Source organism: Abramis brama (assembly GCF_963993115.1).
Source record: "Abramis brama genome assembly, chromosome: 22".
NCBI lineage: Eukaryota > Metazoa > Chordata > Actinopteri > Cypriniformes > Leuciscidae > Abramis > Abramis brama.
Window position 1 is genome coordinate 26,354,843 of NC_139984.1, and position 25,099 is coordinate 26,379,941.

The following is a 25,099-nucleotide window of genomic DNA, read 5'->3' on the forward strand; positions in this document are numbered from 1 at the left end:
GGATTAGGACTTTAAAACCTCAAAATGGATCATGGTTATTTAACATGCCATTAAAGTTACCTTCACTTCTTATTTAGATCACTGTTAATATGTGTAAGAAATGCATCTGGATATTTTTGGACTCACTCCAATCACAGCCTGAATAAGGGGGCTTTTCCCCTCGTCCTCCTCATTGACCGAGTTGACGTCAGCCCCATGTGCCAGAGCTTCAGCCATGATGGGCAGATTGCGTGCCTGACAGGCCTTATAGAGTAACGCCCCGGGATCCAGTTCTCTCAAATCCTCTGGATCCGACGCCTCCGGCTCAAGTTCAGCCTCATTGCTGGAGTCTTCAGAAACCTCACACTCTGAACATTACAAAAACACATGTAACACATGATTCATCTGCTTCAGCAGTCAGTATGGAATATGAAGACTTGGTTAACAATGTCACACAGTGGTTGACTCACCCTCCTCTGTGACACTGTCCACCACAGACTCAAACACCAAGACGTCAGTGCTGCCGTCAGTACTGCCACCTAACCCACTGTCACTGCTCAGACCTGCGGGACCAACACAAGCCCACCACGGGCGCATTACAATAACGCCCAACAAGCACTGACAGCAGACATGATGAATCTATGCGTCACAGTTAACGCAAACAAAGAAACAAAGCAAAAGTATAAAAGCAAAGCAAAAGAAAAGAAAAGAAAAAACAACAAAACAAAAAGCAAAGCAAAATGCAAAGCAAAACAAAATATAAAACAACAAAAGTACAAATCAAATAATAAATCAAAGCAAAATGCAAAGCAAAAACAAAATACAAAAAAGTAATCAAAAAACAAAGCAAAACTAAATAAAAGTATACAAAAAGTGAAGCAAATTAAAAGGCAAAAAAAAAAAAAAAATTAAACAAACAAAGCAAAGTAGAATTCACAGCAAAACAAAGCATATCAAAGCAAAATAAAACAAAAGCCAAACAAAATATAAAACAAAAGTACAAATAAAAAAATAAATAAAAATCTAAGCAAAAACTAAACATAACACAAAACAAAAACGTATACAAAAATTAAAACAAAAGCAATAAAAGTAAACAAAAAACAAAGCAAAATGCAAAGCAAAACAAAATAAAAGTAAACAAAAAACAAAACAAAATTATACAAAACAAAATTATACAAAAAATGAAGCAAATTAAAACAAAGCAAATACAAAACATAAGTAAAACCTCAAAAGTAAACAAACAAAGCAAATCAACATGCAAGGCAAAACAGAAAACAGCAAAAGCAAACATAAAACAAAGAAAATCAAAGCAATAAAACAAAGCAAAACACAAGGCAACAAAAGTTAACAAAAAACAAAGCAACAAAACAATAAAAGCACACAAAACCGAAGCAAATTAAAATGCAAGACAAAGCAATAAACTGAACAAAGAAAAAACTAACAAATAGTTGAAAGTATAATTCCATTAGACAGAATATAATACTTACTGCGTGGCCCAGAACCAGTGTCAAAATAGGAGAAAAGAGTGTCCAACTCATCTGGGCAAAAGAGGGATTCCCGTCTGAACTTTCTCTCCAGAGCAGCAGTTGCTGAAAAAAATAAGTAAAAAGTAAACTTACAATTTAACACATCAACTGACGATTCCATCGTTCACTGATGGTATCAGACGGTAATACAATAACACTGAATGATTTCCATTTTCATTTACCACGGTATATACGCCAAAGCACTTCACACAATACCATGGTATTATCAAGCACTGAATTGTCCAAAAACATGATACAACCATCGTACTTTCTTAAACAGTCAGTAATAATAAAAAAAGTATTGATTACCTGAGGAAAGTGTTGCAGGAGATGCACTGCCGGGATCCTGTCTGTATTTCCGGTGTGGTTTGGGGACGGTGGTGGCGCTGTTATGTCTCCTGCATTTCCTGGTGTTCCATCGGCGCTCGGATTTCCTCCCGCCGTTAACCACAACTTCGCCATTCATCATCTTCTTCAGGAACTTCTTCTCCACATACTTCGCTTTGATCCAGGCCTCCTTTTCTTGCCTGGAAAATCGAGGCAGCAACTGAACATTCAACATTCAGCCTGACTAATAAAGAGCCACTTTTTTCCATGTCCCTCGTCCCTCACCTGGAGCTGCTGGGTCCCGGTTTCTTCAGGCCCTGCTCTTCACAGCTCCCCTCATAGATGTGGTTGATGATGCTGTTTCCTAGTTCACACATCAGCTGTGTTACGACAGAACAGACAGCAGTTATTGTCAGAGCATGTTTGCTCATGTCACAGTGAAAGGTCATCCAAGAGAGATTAGGAGGAGAACAATCTGGATATTTGAGCAGACCTTCAGTAACTCCGGTTCCCATGAGTCCAGGGTGAGAGAACGGACCTTTGAACAGTGCACTCCCAAACTCCTGTGAAAAGAAGGAAAAACATTGGTTGAAAAAAATTATTTGGGTGGTTTGTGTTACAACACCTTTTCATTCCTGGATGAAATATAAAGCATACACAAAATTTCTCTCAGATCTATCCGCCATCTTGGATGCCTGTGGATTGTCTTTGCCGAAAGATGAAAATGCATTTGCAGTTATTTTTTACTGCAAAACAACTTTGCATAAATCCAATTTTATAAACAACAACAATCATCACCTTCATCGTTGTTGTTATTTATGCAATTTTACTTATTCACTATTGTTTTGTGATAGAAATGGTTGAGTAATAATAATAATAATAATTTTTATTTAAAAACAATTGCATAAATAATGATGATAATGATGGTTGTTGTTTCTATTATTCATTATATTAATAAACAATTTTGCATAAATAACACTGCATAAATAACAATGATGATGATATTGATAGTAGTTATTATTCATTCATTCTTCTTCTTCTTCTTATTATTATTATTATAACAACAATTTAGCATAAATTACATTGGTGATAATTATGGTTATTATTATCATTTTTATACATAAAACTACATAAATGCTGCTGATGATGATAATCATTGTTGTTGTTATTCATTATTATTATTATTAAACAATTTTGCATATACATTTTATGAACAACAATGATGATAATCATGGTAGTTTTTATTATTATTTATTATTTTTATTCCTTTTTTCTTGTATTAGAATGATTATTTATTATTGTGTCAAAATACAAAAATAAAACAATAATTAAAGATATGTTATATTTTTATATGAAATATAAATATATTTATAAATAAATATATGTTTTGCATATCTGTTATCGGACACAAATAATCAATATTCTATAGGTTATAAAAAAATAACATATTTGCTAGTTTCTAACTGCAAAGTTTACTTGACAGAAAGTTTCTGAGTGCTGAAGTTCTCAGAGGGCGTCAAACTCCCACCATTCACTAACAGTTCGAGCAAGATGTTTCCCACTCGAGCTGAGGAGAGCAGCACCGGGACGGCCCACACTGTCATGCAAATGTGTGTTCTGCCCACCAGATCAGCGCGTTTCCAGGCAACCAAGTTAGAACGGGCAAAGATTGTGTGATGGTTTGCCACATTGTCTGGAGCAAACGTCTGATGCGAGCTCAGTGTGAGAGGTGTGGCGTCAGGGACAGCATGAATATTCATAAGACAGTCCAGACAGGGTTGCATGCATCAACAGCCAGTATATCTCATGATTAAACCAGAAAGGTATCACACTGTAAAAAATTTCTAACCCTCCCAAATCAAAAATTTCAAGTGACTGATAACATGTAAATTTTTTCAATTGGCCCAAGTGAAATTCTTGTTGCAATAGTCTGTTAACATTGGCTCAATGAGAAATAATACGTCAGACTAATTGAAAAATTTAGATGTTATCGGTCACTTGAAATTTTTGACTTGGGGATGTAATTTTTTTTTACAGTGCATTCTGATATTCAAATATGAGGTTAATATATCTCATGAACTCTTAAAATGGGTCATATTACAGAAAACATGATTTTTTTTTGCACTTTTGAAACTGAGCAATAATAACATTAATATTAATTATAATAATAGCGTTATTAACATTAATATTAACAATAATTATTATTAGTAGCAGCAATTTGTTTTGTGGTGGAAATGGTTAAAAAAATGTGTTATTATTAGTAGTAGTAGAACAAGTATATTAACAATAATAATTAGTAGTATTAGCAGCAGTATTGCTATTATTAGCAATTTATGCAAAATTGTTTGCGATGGAAATAGTTGAAAAAATAATAATGAATTCATTATTATTATTATTATTATTATTATTATTAGTAGTAATAGAAGTATATTAACAATAATAATTAGTAGTAGTAGTAGTAGTAGTAGTAGTAGTAATAGTAGTATTAGCAATTTACGTACAATTGTTTTATGACAGAAATGGTTGAATAATAATAATGATAATAATAATAATAATAATAATAATAATAAATTAACATTAATATTAACAATAATAATTAGTAGTAGTAGTAGTAGTAGGTAGTAGTATAATATTATTAACAATAAATTGTTCATAACATTATTAATAATAATTAATATAATTATTATTAACAATGTTTATTTATTATTATATACATAATAATAATAATAATAATAATAATTAGTAGTAGTAGTATTAGCAATTTATGCGAGAGTTGCAAAATAATCATTATTTATTATTATATTCATAATAATAATAATTATTATTATTATTAGTAGTAGTAGTATAATTATTATTAATAGTAGTAGTATTAGCAATTTATGCAAAATTGTTTATTGAAATGGATGTATAATAATAATAATAATAATAATAATATTTTCCTTTATATTTAGCGCTGTCTGCCTACAGGAAGGAAACCGCAGTCGCTGACCTTCTCTCGTGTCCTGTCAACCCTACGGTCACTCCTCACTGGCTCGCCTCGGACTAACCAGAGAATCAAATCTGACCTAATCCAATTAGGAAACCTGACCAAGATGTTTACAGCATTGGCGTCGGAAGAAAAAAAAAAGTGGGTGGGTCCTCCCCCAGAAAAATGTTACTGGAGTAAATACCATTTCATTCTGGTGCCTTTTAATTAAGTAAACTAAACCCCACTTAACGTCGGGCGGTTCTTTGCCTCCACGTCGTGCATTAAATGCACAGCTAATCGTGGATTATCCCCCTAATACGGTAATTTGCCAGCAATGACAACTTAAAGCTGTTATTGATGTTTGCAACGCAATATTTGACTGGAAAGGTACAACGGGCGGTTACTTTCGTCAGTTGCGGCTCGTTGAGAAATATAATGTAGTGATTCAGCGGAAATGGAGTTTAATTTATTAATTTTAATAAAAAAAAATATTTATTTTAATTCCTCAAGTGGAATGGATTTGACTGACGGCGCTCTGAAAAGCGAACAGACAAATGCGCTGAATTAGAGACGGTAAAAGTAAGTGGGTCCAATATCATTGATCTTAAAAAGTGGGTGGGTCCTGTCCCACCCATATACAATGGTTCCGACGCCCATGGTTTACAGTGACTGGTCACGGGATAAACTGAACTCAGACTTCACAGGTATAGTGATCATCCGTAATGATCAGTTCCATGGCTAACCTGTGAATGCCGGAGCACTCGATGCAGAGCAGGACGCCCAGATTGATGCTGGCCCAGCGGGGGTCGGCCTGGCCACAGTCACAGCACTGCTGGTTCCCCGGCAGACACAGGATCCGCAGGAGAATGCTCTCGCCCCGTCCACTGCGCTCTCGGGCCTCATTTGCGGAGTCTATACTGCTGATGGACGGGGAGGCGGTGCGGTCCAAACGCTGGAGACACAAACACACATACAAGAGCTCTGAGTTATGGGGGGGAAACAACACATATCAGCTTCAATCATTTATGTCAATCAGTTCTTTTCAACTGTCCCTTTCAACAAAACAATGATTTATTGATTTGTTTGTGTTCATTAGAAAGGTTTACAAAAGTCTTTAAATGGTATAGTACATTAAAATTATTTACTAATATATATATATATATATATATATATATATATATATATATATATATATATATGTTTTTTTTTTTTTTTTTACAAATATATTTAGATTTTTACATTACTCAAATCAGAACCTTTAAATTAAAAAATTGCTACAAAACTTAGAATGAACTGTTACCATGATTGGACCAAAGTATACACAACATTTAATAATAATAATAATAATAATAATAATAATAATATTTGTATTATTAAAACATTTCTATCAGAACAATTTTGTATAAATAAAATTATAATGTTGATGAAAATAATTGTTATTTTAATAATAATAATAAAAAATAATAACAATAATGGATATTATTATAAAAAAAATATTACTGTTTTTTGTTGTATTCTAATGATTATCTATCTATTTCAAGGAATAAGTTCAAAACACAATCAACAATTAATTTGTAAATCATTTTAAAACAGTAAAAAACTATTTGAGATATATTATATATATATATATATATATATATATATATATATATATATATATATATATATATATACACTTGTATATATAATTGTTTTTTTACTGTATTTACCTGTATTTTCCATCTACTTGCCCAGCCCTATTTGAGCATAGAGTGATTTTGTCACTATTTTCTTAACGCAAACGGATTTATGCTTCTTTATCAACATGTAGACCTTACAAACCTCAATATAATAATTGTCTGGACTCTCTCTGTACGCTGAGGCGATGCTGGCTTGGACCGCCTGGATCCAGGCCTGCCGAAGTTTCTCTGACTCGGCCTGTAACATACAGCTCCTACAATATACACCCATAGGAAACAATTACTACTAGTAATGCAAGTCTAAGCTTCACTGAACAGGAACTGGTCAAGGACTCACTTGGTGGGAGACACGACTTCAAAACAGAACCTCCTCTCGATGTCCTCGCAAGGTTTGACAGAACACAGTCTCAAGTCCTCCACAACAACAGTCAGCGAATCCTGTGGAAAAGACCAAGAAGCCTGAGTACGCTGACTTAAAGAAAAGCGCTCAAATGAACCTATTCCCCTCTGAAATGCATTAAACAGCACTGAGTCACAGTAATTTAAGCAAGCGCCCTGAGTAAGCACTTCGACAGGAATATACAGATGAAAAGCATTGATTTGTCTGGGAATGAGTTTGTTATCTTCAATAAGACTGAGTGCTTTAGAGATATGCTGCCTGGCTGGACTAGTAATACTGTATCTAACAGCTCAGTGACCGATGAGCTGAAGATTGACCATCATTGATTCTGAGCTGAAGAATTCTGCTGATCCACTGACATGTTCCCAGCTCATTCTCTCAAGGTACCGTATAGAGTAGATGACAGATCATCTGTCTAAACTGCTGGGACTTCTGTGTCCAGTTACTGACTGATGAATTGAACTTACCTTTAGTTTCTTCTGATAAACCAACTGGCCGTTTTGGATGGAGAACCATCGCCTGAAAAAAAGAGAAAACACGCACATACACATACACACACACACACACACACACACACTGTATTAGTTACTAATTACTTGTTTTCATACATTCAATTGCTGAGACCAAGCAAGCTAGGTTTAAAAAATACTAAATAATGCAAAATTATTATACTATATATAATAATATCTCAGAAGCATATCAATTATCTCCTGATTTTTAATTGGTTTCATTTATTGGATTATGATATTGCATATTTAATTGTGCATGCTCACTTACTTTTAGATAACCTTTACTCTTATGTAACTCCCTTAAAGTGAATCTTTAAAAACTATCATTTACGGTTAGGGTTATTGTTATTAAAATAATTAAATGACACTTACTTCATAAATAATAAAACAAACAAATAATTTAATAACGCTGTTAAACGCCATCCTTAGTAAATCTCAAAATGAATATCCATCTTTCATTCTGTTTAACAATAATGTTGTGATGCCGAAATAAAGCACAAAAATAATAATCGGTATCAGGCAAGATTTTTGTGATTATCAGTGCATAGCTAAATAATTATAATGTTTTTATTGTATATTGTTGCTTTGCTTCCCTAAACCCAACCATGACCTAGTCGCACGCCTGATTAAAAAGCAAACCATGGCTATTCAGATTCAGCCATATGGGTTTTACAATGGCTAATTAATCACGATAAATTTAATGAACTGATTAAGGGGTCGATTACGCCACAGCGGTAACACCATTTTTAACTTAAAACGGAAAACTTTTTATGTGTTTTGGCCGTTCATTTACACGACAACAGGCCTGAAAATGCAAACTTTTGAAAACGATATCCATTAACTACAAAAACGTGAATTTGTGAAAACGGTGACGTCATGTGCATGCATATTGCGTGTTCAGTCTATAGGCAGGTAGTGTTTCTTTACAAAGTCACATCGCCAACTACTGGCCCGGCATGAATAATACAGCGTATATCATTTTGACAACATTGTCATCTGTACGTGAAAATGCAAAGGAAAAACGTTTCCGTTCATTTAGTTTCCATCCAATCCTGAATATCTTCTTAACCAGGTTCGTCCTACCTGTTCCATGTTTTGAAGGCGTTACTGGCCCTCTTGAACAGATAGCCCTCCATCACCAATCCGTCGGGCGCATCCACGTTGAACTCCAACTTTGGGTCGTCATATGCAAAGTCCTGAATGACAAAACAATAGTGGAGCTTTAGAGCAAGAAAGAAACATCAAGTCAAGGCCATATACCCAAATAATTAAAATAGTTAAAACAACCAATGCAACAAAATACATTACATTCAGTTTGTGGTACTGCTTCATTATTAAACAAGAGGTTGTAAGTAGAGCAGATGCACAAATTCACGCAAAACATTCACACTAGTGTCTCATCCAGTGCTCTCAGATGTCCCACCAGAGCATTTCGACGATGACGCAAGCTGTTGCGTAAGCATCTGAGCATGTCCAACTGATGTGCTTAGCATTCATATTCACACTTACCGCTCACAATAATGGCCCCTGTTTCAGCAGCACACTCAATGCTCTCAACTCTCTGCTCAATCTGAGGGGTGAATCATCATGGGAGGTCCTTACCACAACAACCTCCTCGGTTCAGGTCATTTCTATTGATTACCTCTGAGTGGAGGAATGATATGCTGTCAGCCGAGCTAACACTTTAGCCATCACATGTGCTTAATGATATACCAGCATAAGCTCAAGGAGACATCGAAAGAATCAGGCGGAAGTGATTCCACAGGGAAGACTTTAATACAAGTACAGCGCTGAATGAGAGAGTTCATGTATATGTCTCCTTTAGAGTTTCAGAAGAGACTGATTCAAACTGTGCTCAAAGTTGCCAAGATACAGTCTGCAATCCAAAGTCTCAATATGAACTCAAACACTTCTCATCAAACTCTTCTGATATTAAATGTATACACTACTGACTCAAAGTTTGGAATAATGAAGTCTCTTATGCTCACCAAGGCTGCATTTATCTAATCAAAATACAGTAAAATGGTAATATTGTGAAATGTTATTAAAATGTAAAACGGTTTTCTAATTAAATATATTGTAAAATGTAATTTATCCCTGTCATGAATTTCAGCATCATTACTCCAGTCTTCAGTGTCACATGATCCTTCAGAAATCATTCTAATATGCTGATTTACTGCTCAAGAAACATTTTTAATTGTATTATCAATGTTGAAAACAGTTATTATGGCTGCTTTGGAAACTGTGATACACTACCATTAAATTTATTTTTAGAGATTCATTCATTTTACTCAGCAATGTCACATTAAAGTGATCAAAAGTGACAGTAAAGACATTTATAATGTTACAAAAGATTTATATTTCAAGTTTTTAACTGTCTATTTATCAAAAAATCCGAAAAAATGTATCACAGTTCCCACAAAAATATTAAGCAGCAAAAACTGTTTTGAAAAATTATAATAATGAAAATATTAATAATGAGGACCAATAATAATTGATAATTGAGCAGTAAATCAGCATATTAGAATGATTTCTGAAGGATCATGTGACACTGAAGACTGGAGTAATGATGCTGAAAACTCAGCTTTGCATCACAGGAATAAATTACATTTCAAAATACATTATAATAGAAAACAGTTGTGATAACATTTCACAATATTACGGTTTTACTTTTTTTTTTACTATTTTTGATTGAAATAAATGCAACCTTGGTGAGCAGAAGAGACTTCTTACAAAAACATATAATTATTCCAAACTTTATCCAAATTCATTTTACAGCTTTATATCTTATTGTATGTCAGTTGTCTCATTTGTGTCTATTTGTAGGTAGATTTTAGTATTTGTAATTTGTAATTTTAGGAGAAAGATTCGATACAAAGTTGTTACCAAAAAGAAACAACTTTTGAGCAATACAATCAAAATGTAAATAATACATTTTTTTAATTTTATTATTAGAGTCCATTTTACAAGAAAATACTATTTCAGTCTTTCTACTTTAAATTTCCTGTTTAATTCACGGTTACTTGCTGTTTCTTTGTAACTATTTGTTAAAATTTACTAGCAATTCCCGTGGAAACATAGTTTCAAAGTAAATCCTACACCAAATTTCGTTCAGTGTGTGTTGTAAAATGCACTGACGCCACACTGATTAGTGTGCACAACTAGAGATAAATGGGGTCATTCATCATGTCTTCATAACTAGATCATTTCACAAGCCAAACAAACGTCCTTGAAAAAGTTTCAGCCTTCAGCTTCCTATCAGTCTGTGGCACTGTCAAAACTTTCAAAGTGTTCTGGCCTCTCTTGAACCCTCTGAAGACCTCAAGATAAAGCGGCTTCAACACTTCAGTAGCAGGTCTGACAGAGAATGGACGTCCTGCTGAAAGAGCTCTTTGAATAGAAACAGTGCGCTCTTGCATCTAAAGCAAGATTGCGTAACATCATTCGATGTTCCTTGATCAAATACGTGAGACACTGTTGTTTAATATAATCATGTAAAGACTAAAAGTAAACAACCACCCAGAATGCATTGTATAATAACACCAGTGTTGGGGGTAATGCATTACAAGTAACGCGAGTTATGTAATCAGATTACTTTTACTAAGTAACTAGTAAAGTAATGCATTACTTTTAAATTTACAACAAAATATCTGAGTTACTTTTACAAATAAGTAACAACGTTACTTTGTTTCCCTGTTTATTGACTGACAGCTCTACTGTCCCCATGTTGAGAGAAATCAGGAGTGTGTGCAGAGGCATTGTGTGTGAACATGATGGTTATTGTAGTTCTACACTAAATGTGAGCAGGCATTTACTCATCTCACTTGCACAAAAAAACAGAAATGCAAACTCAGAATATTACGCAAACCTGCAATAATTAAATGTTAAAAAACACAAATATGCTTTATGTATTTAATCTCACTTTATTAACCAATGTCATTGCTGCTGACCTTTGATGGAAAAATATGCAAAAATAACTTTAGTTCACATTTGTGTTTCATTTTTTGCTGAAGTAAGAGTGTTGAAAGTTCTTGTTCTGCATCTTATTCTTCTGCGTTCCAGAATAGCAGCACAGCTGAAAGGTTTAATTGTGTTGCTCCCTCTAGTGTACAGGAGTGAATTTGCATTTACTTTAGCCTGAGTTTTTTTTTTTTGTTATGAAAAGAGAAACAAGCAAGCCAAGCCCAGATGAGAAAAACTAGCGCAAAAGTAACATAACGCATTACTTATCATAAAAAGTAACTAAGTTAGTACCACAATTAGTTACTTTTTTAGGGAGTAACGCAATATTTTAATGCATAAGTAACTTTCCCCAACACTGATAACCACTTAGCAAACTGGAGCTTGCACGTTTTCTTGAGAAAATGTGAAGATCTAGTCTTTTCTTCTTCTCAAACTGGTTGTGACAATACAGCTTATTTATAGTCACTCATTTTACCCAAATCCACAGCAGGGTGACTGTTCAAACATTCACATCCATTCAGTTGTGTCTCCTTACAGCTTCGCTCAAGTTCTGTTCTGAATGGTGCAGAAAACACCCTCCCTTTCACTCGCTCTCCTGCTCTGCCATATTCCCACACACTTAAAAACACACGGATAAAATGCAGTTATGCTCCCAGTCCCATAGCTTTGGAAAGTGGAAAGATTAAGAGAATATATATATATATATATATATATATATATATATATATAAAAGAACATACAAATAAAAATAATGTGTGTATACAGTTGTGTATTTATATAGAGTAAATCACCCATATAATATTACAAAAAAATTGCATATTATATTGTATAATATAACAGTATTTAGTATACTTTATATAATATAACACACAATCTATTTTATATACACACACATACATATACATTTGTCTAATAGATTTGTATAAAAATCTATATAGCCCATGTGGACTGTTCTATATATATATATATATATATATATATATATATATATATATATATATATAAATGCCTGTGTGTGTATATATATATATAAATGCCTGTGTGTGTGTGTGTATATATATATATATATATATATATATATATATATATATATATATATATTTTTATACAAAACTATCAGACAAATGCATGCTTTATATTATATGAACAATCAAAAAAAATGTAAGATTAATAAATACAAATCCTTTTAGTCCCCCCCCCCCCCCACTATATTCCTTCTACACTTTCTATTCGGCTACAAAATGTAAACATGAAAGAGAATCGCCAACACCATTAATGCAGCAACTCACCAAAGTGAAGTCCAACCTTCCGAAGATCTTCATCCTTAAATGTTTTACGTATTTTAAAATCATTGGATCCTCTAGAAGCGGCTCGGCTCAGCTAAACGAGTGTGCAGCACGATTGAGTGTGCAGTCAATGCAGCGTGTGAGTCACGCAGCCTCTCATAGTCAGCCGTACAGCTTCAGCAGGGTCGATCATGTGCGATTCCAGTCCACCTGCCCACTGCTAAAGCTCATTAACATACAGCTGCCGTCCCACGAGCAAGCACCCCACGCCACTAACACACCACGCTTATGATCAACTTTATTTCATTATTAGAACTAACTGCAAACAGATAATGTACATGCAATTAGCTAGAAGTGTCATAACTATATATATATATATATATATATATATATATATATATATATATATATATCTCTTTCCTTTCAAACTGACGTTTAGTCCATAACCCGTCGTTCACTCATCATCACAACATTTTACTTTGAAGGTAAAAATGCCTCTTGTTAGCATTTAAAAGAGCAATCAACCAAATATCTGTATGTTCGTCTTAACACAAATGTCATTAAAAATCTGAATATTTCAATACCTGTCAGCTGTGCTTGAAGAATCTTCTGTGCAGCATCTCACAAAACATTGTAAGACTGCAGAAGACTATCGGCGCTATTTTAGGCACTGCCGATGACGTGTGAGCTTATAAAAGCCATCGTCTGTTTGAACTACAAAGTCTATCAAATTTTAAAGTATTCCAGCAGGATAAAAACACTGGATTAAATATTAAACCTCAAATTTAGGGCGTCTTATTTGTAGTGAAGTGCCGTGAAGCCATAAGAAGAACAGCAGTTTTACTTGCTGGGCATCAATGAAGACTTCAAGAAAAACATGCTTACTTTATCCAACAGCATAAAAAAATACCATCTCCATCTACTGTAATTACAGAAACACATTATAATTCATCTGTGAAACATCTTCACATCACATACTAGGTGGCACTATCCTGAAACTGCAACAAGCTGTAACTGACAAGCAAAAATCTTTAATTCTGAAATAACACAGACTAGATTTTTGTTGATGAGTCAGTGCATGTGTCAAAATGTGTTTAGCACCATTAATAATGTGTTAATTATGCAAGAAATATGCCTTACTGTGGGTGTTACCAACTGTATGCAGTCATAAAATTCAATGCATTGGCCTAAATGTTGCTTCTGCTTATCTGGCATTGTATATCATAATAACAAAGAATTTACGGTGGACTCTTTTGATTTGAACAATAAGCAGCCATCTAGCAACCACACAGAATACCATAGCAACCCCTTAGCAACCACTTCATCCAGAAAGGGGCTTTGGGGCGGGGTCTTTTGACTAGACTAGTAAGCAACCACCTAGCAACCACACAGAACCTAGCAACCACATATCAATCACTCAAAACACTAGCAACTAGTCACCACCTAGCAACCACTAAGAACACCCTAGCAACCACTTAACAATAATGCAGAATAAGACTTTAGGGTGGGCTATTTTGATTTAAACAATAAGAAGCCACATAGCAACCACATAGAACACCTTAGCAACCCCTCAAAACACCATAGTGACCACTTAATCCAGAAAGAGACGTTGGTGTATTTTTTTTTACCTGGACCAGTAAGCAACTCAGAACACCATAACAACCACTCAGCAACCACTAAGAATACCCTAGGAACCACTACACAATAACCCAGAAACAGACTTTATGGTGGGCTCTTTTGACTTGAACAGTAAGCAACCACCTTGCAACCACATAGAACACCTTAGGAACCCCTTAACAACCACTCAGAACACCCTAGCTACCACTAATAACACCCTAGAAACCACTAAACAATAACCCAGAAAGAGACTTTAGGCTGGGCTCTTGTGACTTGAACAGTAAGCAACCACCTAGCAACCACATAGAACCACTTAGCAACCACTCAGAACACCCTAGTACTAATAACACCCTAGAAACCACTTAACAATAATCCAGAAAGATACTTTAGGGTGGGCTCTTTTGACTTGAACAGTAATCAACCACCTAGCAACCACTCAGGACACCTTAGCAACAACTTATCAACCAGTCAGAACAGTTAGTTTTGCGGTAAGAGAGAGAGAGAGACACTTCATAATGCATTTCAAACTAACAGATTCGTAAGAACTACCAGAGGGTTTGTGACAGAAAAGAAGATATGAGCTTAGACAATTACTCAGAAACAGAACAGGCATCAGTCAGTGGTTTAAAAAACACAACATTGTGGAATTATGGGTAAGTTTCTCCTTAATGTGGCTCTGAGGCCATATGTTCCTCACTGATGCCGTAAGCCAAATACTGTCACCATAGTTTGTGGGTAATTGCTATGATGAAGTGCAAGTATTTCCTGAATGAACGCTGAAGATCAACCGCATCCAAAGCTATCCCAGAATGCATCTCTTAAACAATACACAAAGAAAAACATCTGCCTTTCTCATCAGCCACAAGAAGCTGAAAAAATAAATCCATAGAGGGACAAATATCCACTGAATAATTGCTGTGCTGAGTGGAGGATGATGGGACAGCCATCAGCCGTTACATAAGCCAGATACGTTTGTAGGACATATCAATCAGTCTCAATGAACTGTAATTATATCATCAGTTACACAACACTCACAGGATTTATTCCCCTAAAAACCATCTAGAAATTTTAGAGTTCTTCCATATTGAAAGTCACATTAAAACAGAGTTTTATTAGCCATATTTAGGGTTTAGAGTAAGACACTCACCTGTAACAGTGTCTAAATCAGGAAGAGGACAGTCCCAGAGCGCCAGATGGAAGAAAAACAGAATAAAAATGAAAATTAGAAATAATTCTAATAATTCTTGGGCTTGGGGCAAAAATGCCACCAAAATTAATAAAAATACTTCCAAAAACCAAGATATGGTGCAAAAAAGATAAATAAATAACTAATATCACACAAGCAAAAGCTCTGTTTTCCTGAATATCAGCACGTTTGCAAATGTGATAGTGATATTAATAGGCTATTAGGTGACTCACATTTTAGACACAATATTGTCTGTTTTTCCTCTATTTTGCCAACAAAGCTAGTTCCAAACAGTAGAGCCAGAGCAACACACTGGAGGAATCTGCGTTTTTGAACGAATCGTTTGAATTAATAACTTGACGACTCACTCACTTCTTTGTCCCTGAATGAATCAGCCGTTTTGAACGAATCATTTGACTGAATGATTCAATGACTCACTTGTTAAGACAATGATTTGTCACCATCTACTGGCGGTCTTAGTATCATTTCAGTACGCTTTTTCACATATATCTGTTTGATATTAAAGGAGCCGTATGTAAGATTGTGGCCAAAACTGGTACTGCAATCACTTTCAAATTACTGTAGAGCGGTGTATCCCCTCCCCCTCCCCCCTGACTCGAGGTTGCCAGATAGGCTGCAGGATCCAGCAGGAACGTAGGCTGCTACAAGGAGCTTTCAACTAGAGCAGAGCTGGCAACCCGGATGCCGAAACACTACTGACTTCGTGATTGGTAGATAGGTGGAGGGTGGCGCTTCAGGCCAAAACACAAGATGACAACATCAACATCAGTTGAGGGCTGCAACTTCACTTTTAAAATGACAATATCCTGGCCGGACTACTGTTGTCAGTGATATAAGTATTTGAAATGAACATGATTTCTTAATGTCTAATGACATATCAGGGCCATTTTATGATTAATTGAAATACATTTCTTACATACAGCTCCTTTAACTCAAGTCTGAGTTTAAGTGTGCGTGGGACTCATTATACTGGAGCAAATATAAATGTAGATATCTGTCTGTGAACTAGGTGTCAGAAGCTGTCTGAAAACACAAGCAGAGCTGTCAGAGTTCTTCCTGAGAATCTTCAGAAGGAACTTCTATTTTCTGTTCGCCCAAAATATATCCGCTTCCTGTCTGCTCAACATCATTAATAACTGGGACATTTAAAGATTTATTTCTACTCCTGCCAGAAAAACAAAAGTACAATCACTGAAGGAGAAAGTATCCATAAAAATGTCTTTAAATAACTCAGGGCTTTATTTAACCAAACATGAAAAAAAAAAAAAAAAAAATCTTTAAATCAATATTCTTTTTTCCTTTTAGTTTTTTTGAAAATGGAGAGAAAACATGAAAAACAAGAGGTTAGGAAACCGATGCAGGCAAGACGTGAGCTGCCGTAGCTTTTATCTTTGCAAAACTAGGTTAAATTCGAAGAAAAAGTAACCAAACTTTATTGTGCTACGAAAAGGAATTAGGAGTCAAGTCTTTAGTATTTTGACTAGTCCAATTAAAGCACGAATAATCCTCTATCACTAACTCCGTTTGAAGAATGCTGAACACTTAGCGTCATTAGACACGAGTCAACAGTGGTATTAGTCAGAGTATCTTTAAAAATAGTGGATATCAAGGTTTTTGAGGCTCCTAATTCTTTAAGGTCTCCTACAATAGGTTTACATGCATCCAAGGCCAAAAAACACTTACATTTTTTCATAAAATAGGTACATATAATCTGCACTTTGATCTTTGAAACTATATTACACTCTACATGAAAGGTAATGTCTGAAAAAGCTGTGAAAAGAGTGTGTGTCCGTTCTTACCCTCTGCTGAATCGTGGCATGTTTATGCTCCATTTCTCTCTTCTCCATCGCTGAATCAATCACCAGTTGATCCAGCTATGACAAGATGAACAATCGGTCATCATAAGTTTGTTGTTGTCACGTATTTGTTAAGAAAACATGATCATGTTCATTCTGCAGGCATTGGTTGTCTATCTGTGTCCATCGTAGCACTGCGCTTTCAGACGTGACGGCGAGTCTAGTACTAAAGTTAGTGATGTAACATGGTTCGTCGATGAACTAATTAGACAGAAATCAGATAGAGATCAGGCGCTTGTCGGTCTGAGGTGAATGCGTTTTAAATACAAAGCATTTCCAACTAAAAACAAGATTTGAACATTTGAATATCACAGTATTTGCTTCATTTGAGGCTAGGTCGATGCTGAAGGATTCTTTTTCAGAGAATGACAATTGAATAGTCTTGTCTTGTCATGAAAAAATAGTTTTGAAATATTTTATACTTTTTTTGTTCAGTTGTATGTCTAGTCGTAAATTTGCTAACAAAAACATTTGTGAACTTAAAATAAAATAAAAAAGTATTCAAATAATGTTATTAACATGAATGAAGTTATTTATTTTTATACATATTTATCATTTTTATAAAATTCACATTTTGTACAGCTTTATAAATTGTTAATCCACAACTGTCACCTCAGCAGCCAGGGTCTTCATGTAGGGGTCGATCTCATCCAGGAGGTTGTAGCCTTGCTGATAGAGGGAGTACTGCGCATGCATGAAGGATAACATCTGCAGAAACACATGCTGCAGAGTTCAGAACAAAGCTATAGATTTACATATACCAGGAAAAAATACATAACTGATACTCACCGCATCTAAGATCTCAAATTTCTTTTTGGCTTGAAGGACATTGATCTATATGGGGAAAAAGAGATATTTATAAAACACTATTATATGTTCATATCTATCTATCTATCTATCTATCTATCTATCTATCTATCTATCTATCTATCTATCTATCTATCTAAAAACAATGCTAGTAAGAATGCAAACTGTTATCAAGGCCAAAGGACGCCATACAAAATATTATGTTTATGTTTATTATGTGTGAATAAAGACTGTTTAGTTGTTTCAGTTTGTTATTTGCCTAATAAATGACAATAACATATTTGTGTGTATATATATATATATATATATATATATATATATATATATATATATATATATATATATATGTGTATATATATATATATATATATATATATATATATATATATATATATATATATATATATATATATGCAAATGTTTTTGCCCATGTGAAATCACAGATCACACAATATCCAATATCCATTTTGGAGCTTGTTTAAATAAATGTTTTTTTATATATTTTTTTATATTTTATAATAAGGTGGACGTTTTAAGCAATAAATACATACACACGGTATATACAGTGCTATGCATAAGTTTAGACACCCATGCTAAAGTTGACTAAAAAGAGGAATAAAAAATCATCTTTTGGAAATTGAACTTAATGCCTTAATTAAAAAAAATTGGAAAAATCCAACCTTTAAGGACACCAGTTTTCTTTGTGAATGAATAATGTATCGTAAATAAATAAATGTTCTTCCTTAAAATACAGGGTGCATAAGTCTGGACACCCCTATGTTAAATTCCCATAGAGGCAGGCAGATTTTTATTTTTAAAGGCCAGTTACTTCATGGATCCAGGATACTATGCATCCTGATAAAGTTCCCTTGGCCTTTGGAATTAAAATAGCCCCACATCATCACATAGCCTTCACCATACCTAGAGATTGGCATGGTTTTATTTCAGTTAGCCTAATAGCTGGTTTGATTTGCATTGAGAGATAATCTTATGGAAAGTACTCCATGCCAATCTCTAGGTATGGTGAAGGCTATGTGATGATGTGGGGCTATTTTAATGTCCAGACTTATGCACCCTGTATTTTAAGGAAGAACATTTATTTATTTATGATACATTATTCATTCACAAAGAAAATTGGTGTCCTTAAAGGTTGGATTTTTCCAATTTTCTTTAATTAAGGCATTAAGTTCAATTTCCAAAAGATGATTTTTTATTCCTCTTTTTAGTCAACTTTAGCATGGGTGTCTAAACTTATGCACAGCACTGTATATATATATATATATATATATATACACATAGAATGTTTCAATGGTACAAAGACCTTTTATATTTCAAAAGCTCGAGGAAAATTAGATTTCTCACATCATTTAAGTTCAACATTTACAAATTAATACATTTATTAAAATCAAAATTTGTATCTGTTAACATCAGTTAATGCACTGCGAACTGACATGAACATTTCCATTAACATTATCAAAGGTTAATAAATCATACTGTCCATTGATAATTCATGTTGAAGTCAACATGAAATCAAAATAAAAAAATGTTTGGGGGAATATTGCAGTATTTATTATCAGTGTTGGGAACGTTACTTTAAAAAAGTAATTAGTTATAGTTACTCACTACTTGTTCCAAAAAGTAACTGAGTTAGTAACTGAATTACTATAAAATAAAAGTAACTCGTTACCAGGGAAAGTAACTATTTGCGTTACTGTTAAAAAAAAAAGTTGCTATATGTCAAAGAATTTGGATTTTTTTTTTTAGCAGTTTTCACAAGTCAGTTGAAATGAGTAGAACAGACAGGTGTTTGTACATAACTTTCGATATTTATTGCATGTCGACAGACAGCAAGAGGTTTATCCTGCACTTCAAGCATTATCTTTGTAAGAAAAGTAAACAGTTACAATATAAAGTGCATTTAACTCTAGCAAATTAAATCAACCGCTCTCAACTTTTTATTAAAAGTTTTATTAATAAAGTAAAGGCATAGAACCAGTTTATTTGTAGTGCACTGACAATAGTTTTATATTTAGTTCATTAATTAAATTAATAAAAAGACAAAAAGACCTTGAGATATGTTTGGTAATTGTACCTGAATGAATTGAAAATTAATTTGCTACATTTCAGATTAATAACGTTGTATTTGTTTTCCTTAACATTTTAATTAGCAGTAACTTAAACACTTTGCAGTTTGAATATCCATAAACAAAATTACGGAGTATGTTTTTATGTTTCCACTGTTCGAACCATAGGGTTCGATTGCGTCCGCACCTCACACACGAACGCACGCACGCACACACACACACAAATGTAAACACTTTGCGCCTTTTCGATCGCGCCCGCGCCTCTCTCTCTCTCTCTCTCTCTCTCTCTCTCTCTCTCTGTGGCGCGTGTGCTGGCATGTGTGTAAAAACACTGGCTCTGATTGGCTACCATGAAACACATGACTCTGCCTTAGCCAATCATAATCGCTTAACTCGTTATTAACCCACCTCCTCACTATCTGTGCGAGCCAGGGGTGCGTTCGGATTACACAGTTTATTCAATCAATGCATAGTAACGCAACGAATTTAAAGACCAGTATGGTTAACGGCGTTGTAACGACGGGAAAAGTAATTAGTTAGATTACCCCGTTACTGAAAAAATAACGTCGTTACCTAACGCCGTTCTTTTAAACGGCGTTATTCCAAACACTGTTTATTATAAATGATGTATCCGTGCACATCATTACTTTCTTAAAATTCAAGTGCCCTCGTAATCTTTAATTAAAAAGACTTCCCCTCCCTCTTGCAGTGACATCTCTTCTCTTCTCTGATGACGCGTTTATTGGCGTGAGGGCGGGGCAACCTGTCACTCACATGAGATCCACTAATAGCAAACCACAACCATCCAATCAATTCCCCATGGACAAAATCAAGCCCCGCCCTACATTTTTCTTGTCCGAGAAGCTGTTTCACTTGGATATACGTCACAATAGGGAAGAACAGACTTTTGTAAGCTGACTTTAATGCACTAACTAATGCTGACAAACGATACGTTATTGTAAAGTGTTCCATATATATCGTTTCTACCTGAAGCACATAGTCCAGCGCGAGATGTCGGAAGCACTTGCGGGTGAAGTTGAGGGTGCTGGTGGCTTCCTCCACCTCGTGGGGTTTGTTTCGAGGTGCCTGTGCGTTCTTCACCTGTGCTATCTCCAGATCCTCCCTCACCTTATCAAAGTTCTTCTTCGTGTCCTTGAACTTACGCACGTCACTAAAAGAGTACAGACAGATATTCGTTAGATGGCTTGTAGTGGCCTAATGCTGATATGGAGGCTTCAGGTTTGATCCCAAGGAAATTAATAGGTTTTTGGGATCTCACTGAGGTTTTTTTTTTTTTGTGAGCTATTCCTGTTCTAGCACTTTCAGGGTGAACCTGAGAGGCTTTTGTCCTTATCCTTAACACAGTATCTCTGAAATATTAATATTATCTGGAAAAGAAAAATTTGACAGATGACACATGACAGATCAGGTGGATCTAACAAAAGCTTCATATCAAAGTGATCTTCCTGAAATACCATTAGTTTTACCACATAAATCTTCCGCCCATTGCGTTATCAGTGATCACCTGTGATGAATGAATAGGAACCTGCTCTCAAGAATCCCATTATCCTCCATGAGGACACATTAATTATTAATGAGCTCTAAAAGTCAGATCATTATTTATAATCACCCTGCGGGAAGCACAATAATAAAAAAACCTTCCCCAGTGAGAAAATTTCAGAACACATTTTTTACTTTACAAGGAATTATTACAATCGTATTGTTATTATTATTATTATTATTATTTTATAGTCATATATAATTCTATATCATATATAAGCACAGCAAACCTACAGATTAAAGAGAAAAAAACACATTTAAATCACAATTTTTATCAGAAAAATTGCAATATGGTGCAGCCCTACCTACAGTAATAGTGACATTTAAAGTACAGGTTTAATATTGTGTCAACATGTAACGTATAAGTTCTTTAGAAGGGCAAGTAACACCGCAATATGTGTTCAAATATAGTCCAGTACACTCACTCTTTCACAAAGTTGTGCAACTGCTGCTTCACTGATCTCTGAGCTTGATCAAACAGGATCTGAAAAACACAAAATAATACATATAAATAAATGTATCTTATTTTGAGCCAATAGCATCTAAGTATCTCTTCATCAGACAGGCCTATTCTCTGAGAAACAACATTTAATAGGACATTTTCACCAGTCAACTTATATTAGTCCTTGAACAGCATTTTTATCAACAAATCATTGTCCTATGATTTAGAAAGTCGAGTTAGGACTATTGTTAGACCAAAAACACACACAAATCACAGCAATGAATGATTACCCTGTGAAAAAAATGTGGTTGGGAGACACTTGTTGTGAATGTCGCATGTAATAATCCCGTATCAACACTAGATGGCGCTCTTGCATTTGTTTAATGTGAGCTGTAAAGGATGTAAACCTGTGAGTGAGACCTCCCAACACACACACACACCATCATCATCATCATCATCATCATCACACAGCCCTGCGCCTCATTGAGATTCAGGCAGAGTCTCTGCGCAAGGACGTCTGAACTGATCGCGTATGCCATGCTGCAGCGGAGGAGTAAAAATAGGTCACTCGGGCAGGGAGGGAGAGACATGAAAGAGGAGAAAGAAAGAAGGAAACAACAGAAAAACAAGAGAGGTGATGCAAGATACTTAGGATGTGGTTTAGTCACATCCACATCACCACAGAAGCTCCAGAGGGACATCGATCCCAGATCTTTGAGTTCAACACTGCAGGAATACAGAAAGAATCTAAAGCTTTATGTTTGGGAAATATTCAGTATTTATTACTTCTGGACGGACTTAAATCTTGGTTAAAAGGTTGTTTTTCTATATAGACGGTTTCAGACCAAAATAATTTGGTTACATTTTTCACGTCGATCTGCCATTGTGGTACCAACTGTTTCAGAAAAGCTCGCCCCTAAATTACACATAAAAACTAAATAAAAACTGATTTGACACTTTATATGTCGGTAAGACTGTTTCTTAACTGGCCAACTCTCACTGAAAATAGGCTGGAAAAAAAGCTATAGGGCTTGAAAATATAATGTTAAAATATAATACAAAAGATGGAAAAAATGGAAGACTTTTTTCACATTTTCAGTGATTATTTTTAGGGAAAAATGTTTTTTCTTTTTTTTCTTGCAGCTTTTCCTGAAAAAACAAAACAAAACAAAAACTGCAGACCATGCATTCATAATACAAACATAAATAATATGTATTATTTAAATAATATAATTAATAATAAAGTAATGCATTTCTCTCTCTCTCTCTCTACACATAAATACATATATAAATATATAAATAAATAGGCTTTTTTAATGCTTTTTTATATAAATAGACCTTTTAAATAAATAGACTTTTGCGCATTTTCAGTGGTTATTTGTGTGGAAAAAATCTACCACAATCATGTCATTACATACAGCTTTTCCTAAGAAAAAAACAACAACCTGAAGGCCTACTCTCCATAATGAAAACATAATCCCAAACAAATTTTATTTATTACCTCAGCACAAAAAAAATCCCATTACCACGTTTTACTACAACAACACAAACCGGAAAATGATCAGAAATGTCAGTAGGGCTGTAAACCCAGATTCTGATGTAACGCCCCAGATGAACACAATGCGCTTCACTTCACTCGTTCCTATTGCGGGTTGGTTTATAGCGCTATAAACTTCGGCAGGGCCCAAATAAGGTGCTTGGTGATGAAGGACGATGCTTTAGTGGTCCTCTGTGCCTCATGTCAAGGTTTACAGCCTCCCTTACGGTTAGGCAACAAATATCCCTCTATAAAACACAAGACTCTTTCTTTTAAATGCTCATCACTAAACTGAGCTCTAATAGATGTCAGTGGCTCATCCTGCATCCAAACGAGCTTTAAATGAAGCAGCAGGTTCTGGGAAACGAGAACCCAACTCGCGGGTCTCGGGAGAAACACCCTGTGTGTGGTCCACTGACTGACATATCGAGGTTTAAAACATTGCCATGTGCTAAGTGAATATTTAATCTGGGCTCTGTGTGATCACACACAGATACCAGCATCACGACTGCATACTAAAAAAATGAAAATAATAATAATAATAATAATATTAATATATATATATATATATATATATATATATATATATATATATATATATATATATTATATTAATTATCCCCAAAATAAATGCTTTTATTATTAATAATATATTGTTGAAATAACACATATTTCATGTATTACATAATGTATATTTATATCTGATACCAGAAATGTAATTAATACAATACAAATAAATGTAACATTTGTTATTTGAATAAAATAATAAAGAATACACACACACACACAGACTGTATGTAATATTAATGTAATGTTGATAACAGAAATGAAATGTTTTTTTTAATAAAGTTAATAAAATATAAATATATCTTGATCAATTAAATTAATACAATATACATGTATACAATTTATATCATTTAAATAATAAAATATATATTATGCTTAAATACAATATAAATATAATATAAATATAAATATATAAGTACTAAATATAATATAAATATAATTAAATTAAATAATTATTTTATTATTATTGTTTAAATAAAATATATTTAATTTATTACATAATGTATAATATATATTTAATTTTTATAACATACATTTAATACAACATTAATAAATGTAACATTTGTTATTGTTATTTAAATAATGAAATTATATATATATTATACATTATATATATATATATATATATATATATACAATATACAATATAAATACATATATATATTTATCATTTTGAAAAAAGTCATAAATAATTTAATTAATAAAAAAGTTTGTATCGTAAAGTTAATAAAATATGAAGCTATTTTGATCAATTAAATTAATACAAAATAAACGTATATAATTTC

At 34.0% G+C, this 25,099-nt stretch overlaps 1 protein-coding gene across 1 annotated transcript in view; it reads right to left on the reverse strand.

Annotated features, from left to right (window-relative positions):
- The window catches only part of acap3a (ArfGAP with coiled-coil, ankyrin repeat and PH domains 3a), a 78,508-nt gene that overhangs the window by 8,944 nt on the left and 44,465 nt on the right, over positions 1-25,099 (reverse strand). Inside the window, exons 5-21 of the mRNA XM_084098603.1 lie at positions 22,194-22,252; positions 21,196-21,379; positions 18,107-18,151; positions 17,930-18,025; positions 17,261-17,335; positions 15,402-15,413; positions 8,472-8,584; positions 7,347-7,398; positions 6,817-6,917; positions 6,622-6,733; positions 5,544-5,752; positions 2,326-2,395; positions 2,118-2,212; positions 1,815-2,032; positions 1,467-1,568; positions 450-542; positions 127-347 (exon numbers count right to left, since the gene is read on the reverse strand). Of these exons, the coding sequence (XP_083954729.1) occupies positions 127-347; positions 450-542; positions 1,467-1,568; positions 1,815-2,032; positions 2,118-2,212; positions 2,326-2,395; positions 5,544-5,752; positions 6,622-6,733; positions 6,817-6,917; positions 7,347-7,398; positions 8,472-8,584; positions 15,402-15,413; positions 17,261-17,335; positions 17,930-18,025; positions 18,107-18,151; positions 21,196-21,379; positions 22,194-22,252 (1,857 nt within the window). The remainder of the gene's footprint in view (positions 1-126; positions 348-449; positions 543-1,466; positions 1,569-1,814; positions 2,033-2,117; positions 2,213-2,325; positions 2,396-5,543; positions 5,753-6,621; positions 6,734-6,816; positions 6,918-7,346; positions 7,399-8,471; positions 8,585-15,401; positions 15,414-17,260; positions 17,336-17,929; positions 18,026-18,106; positions 18,152-21,195; positions 21,380-22,193; positions 22,253-25,099) is intronic.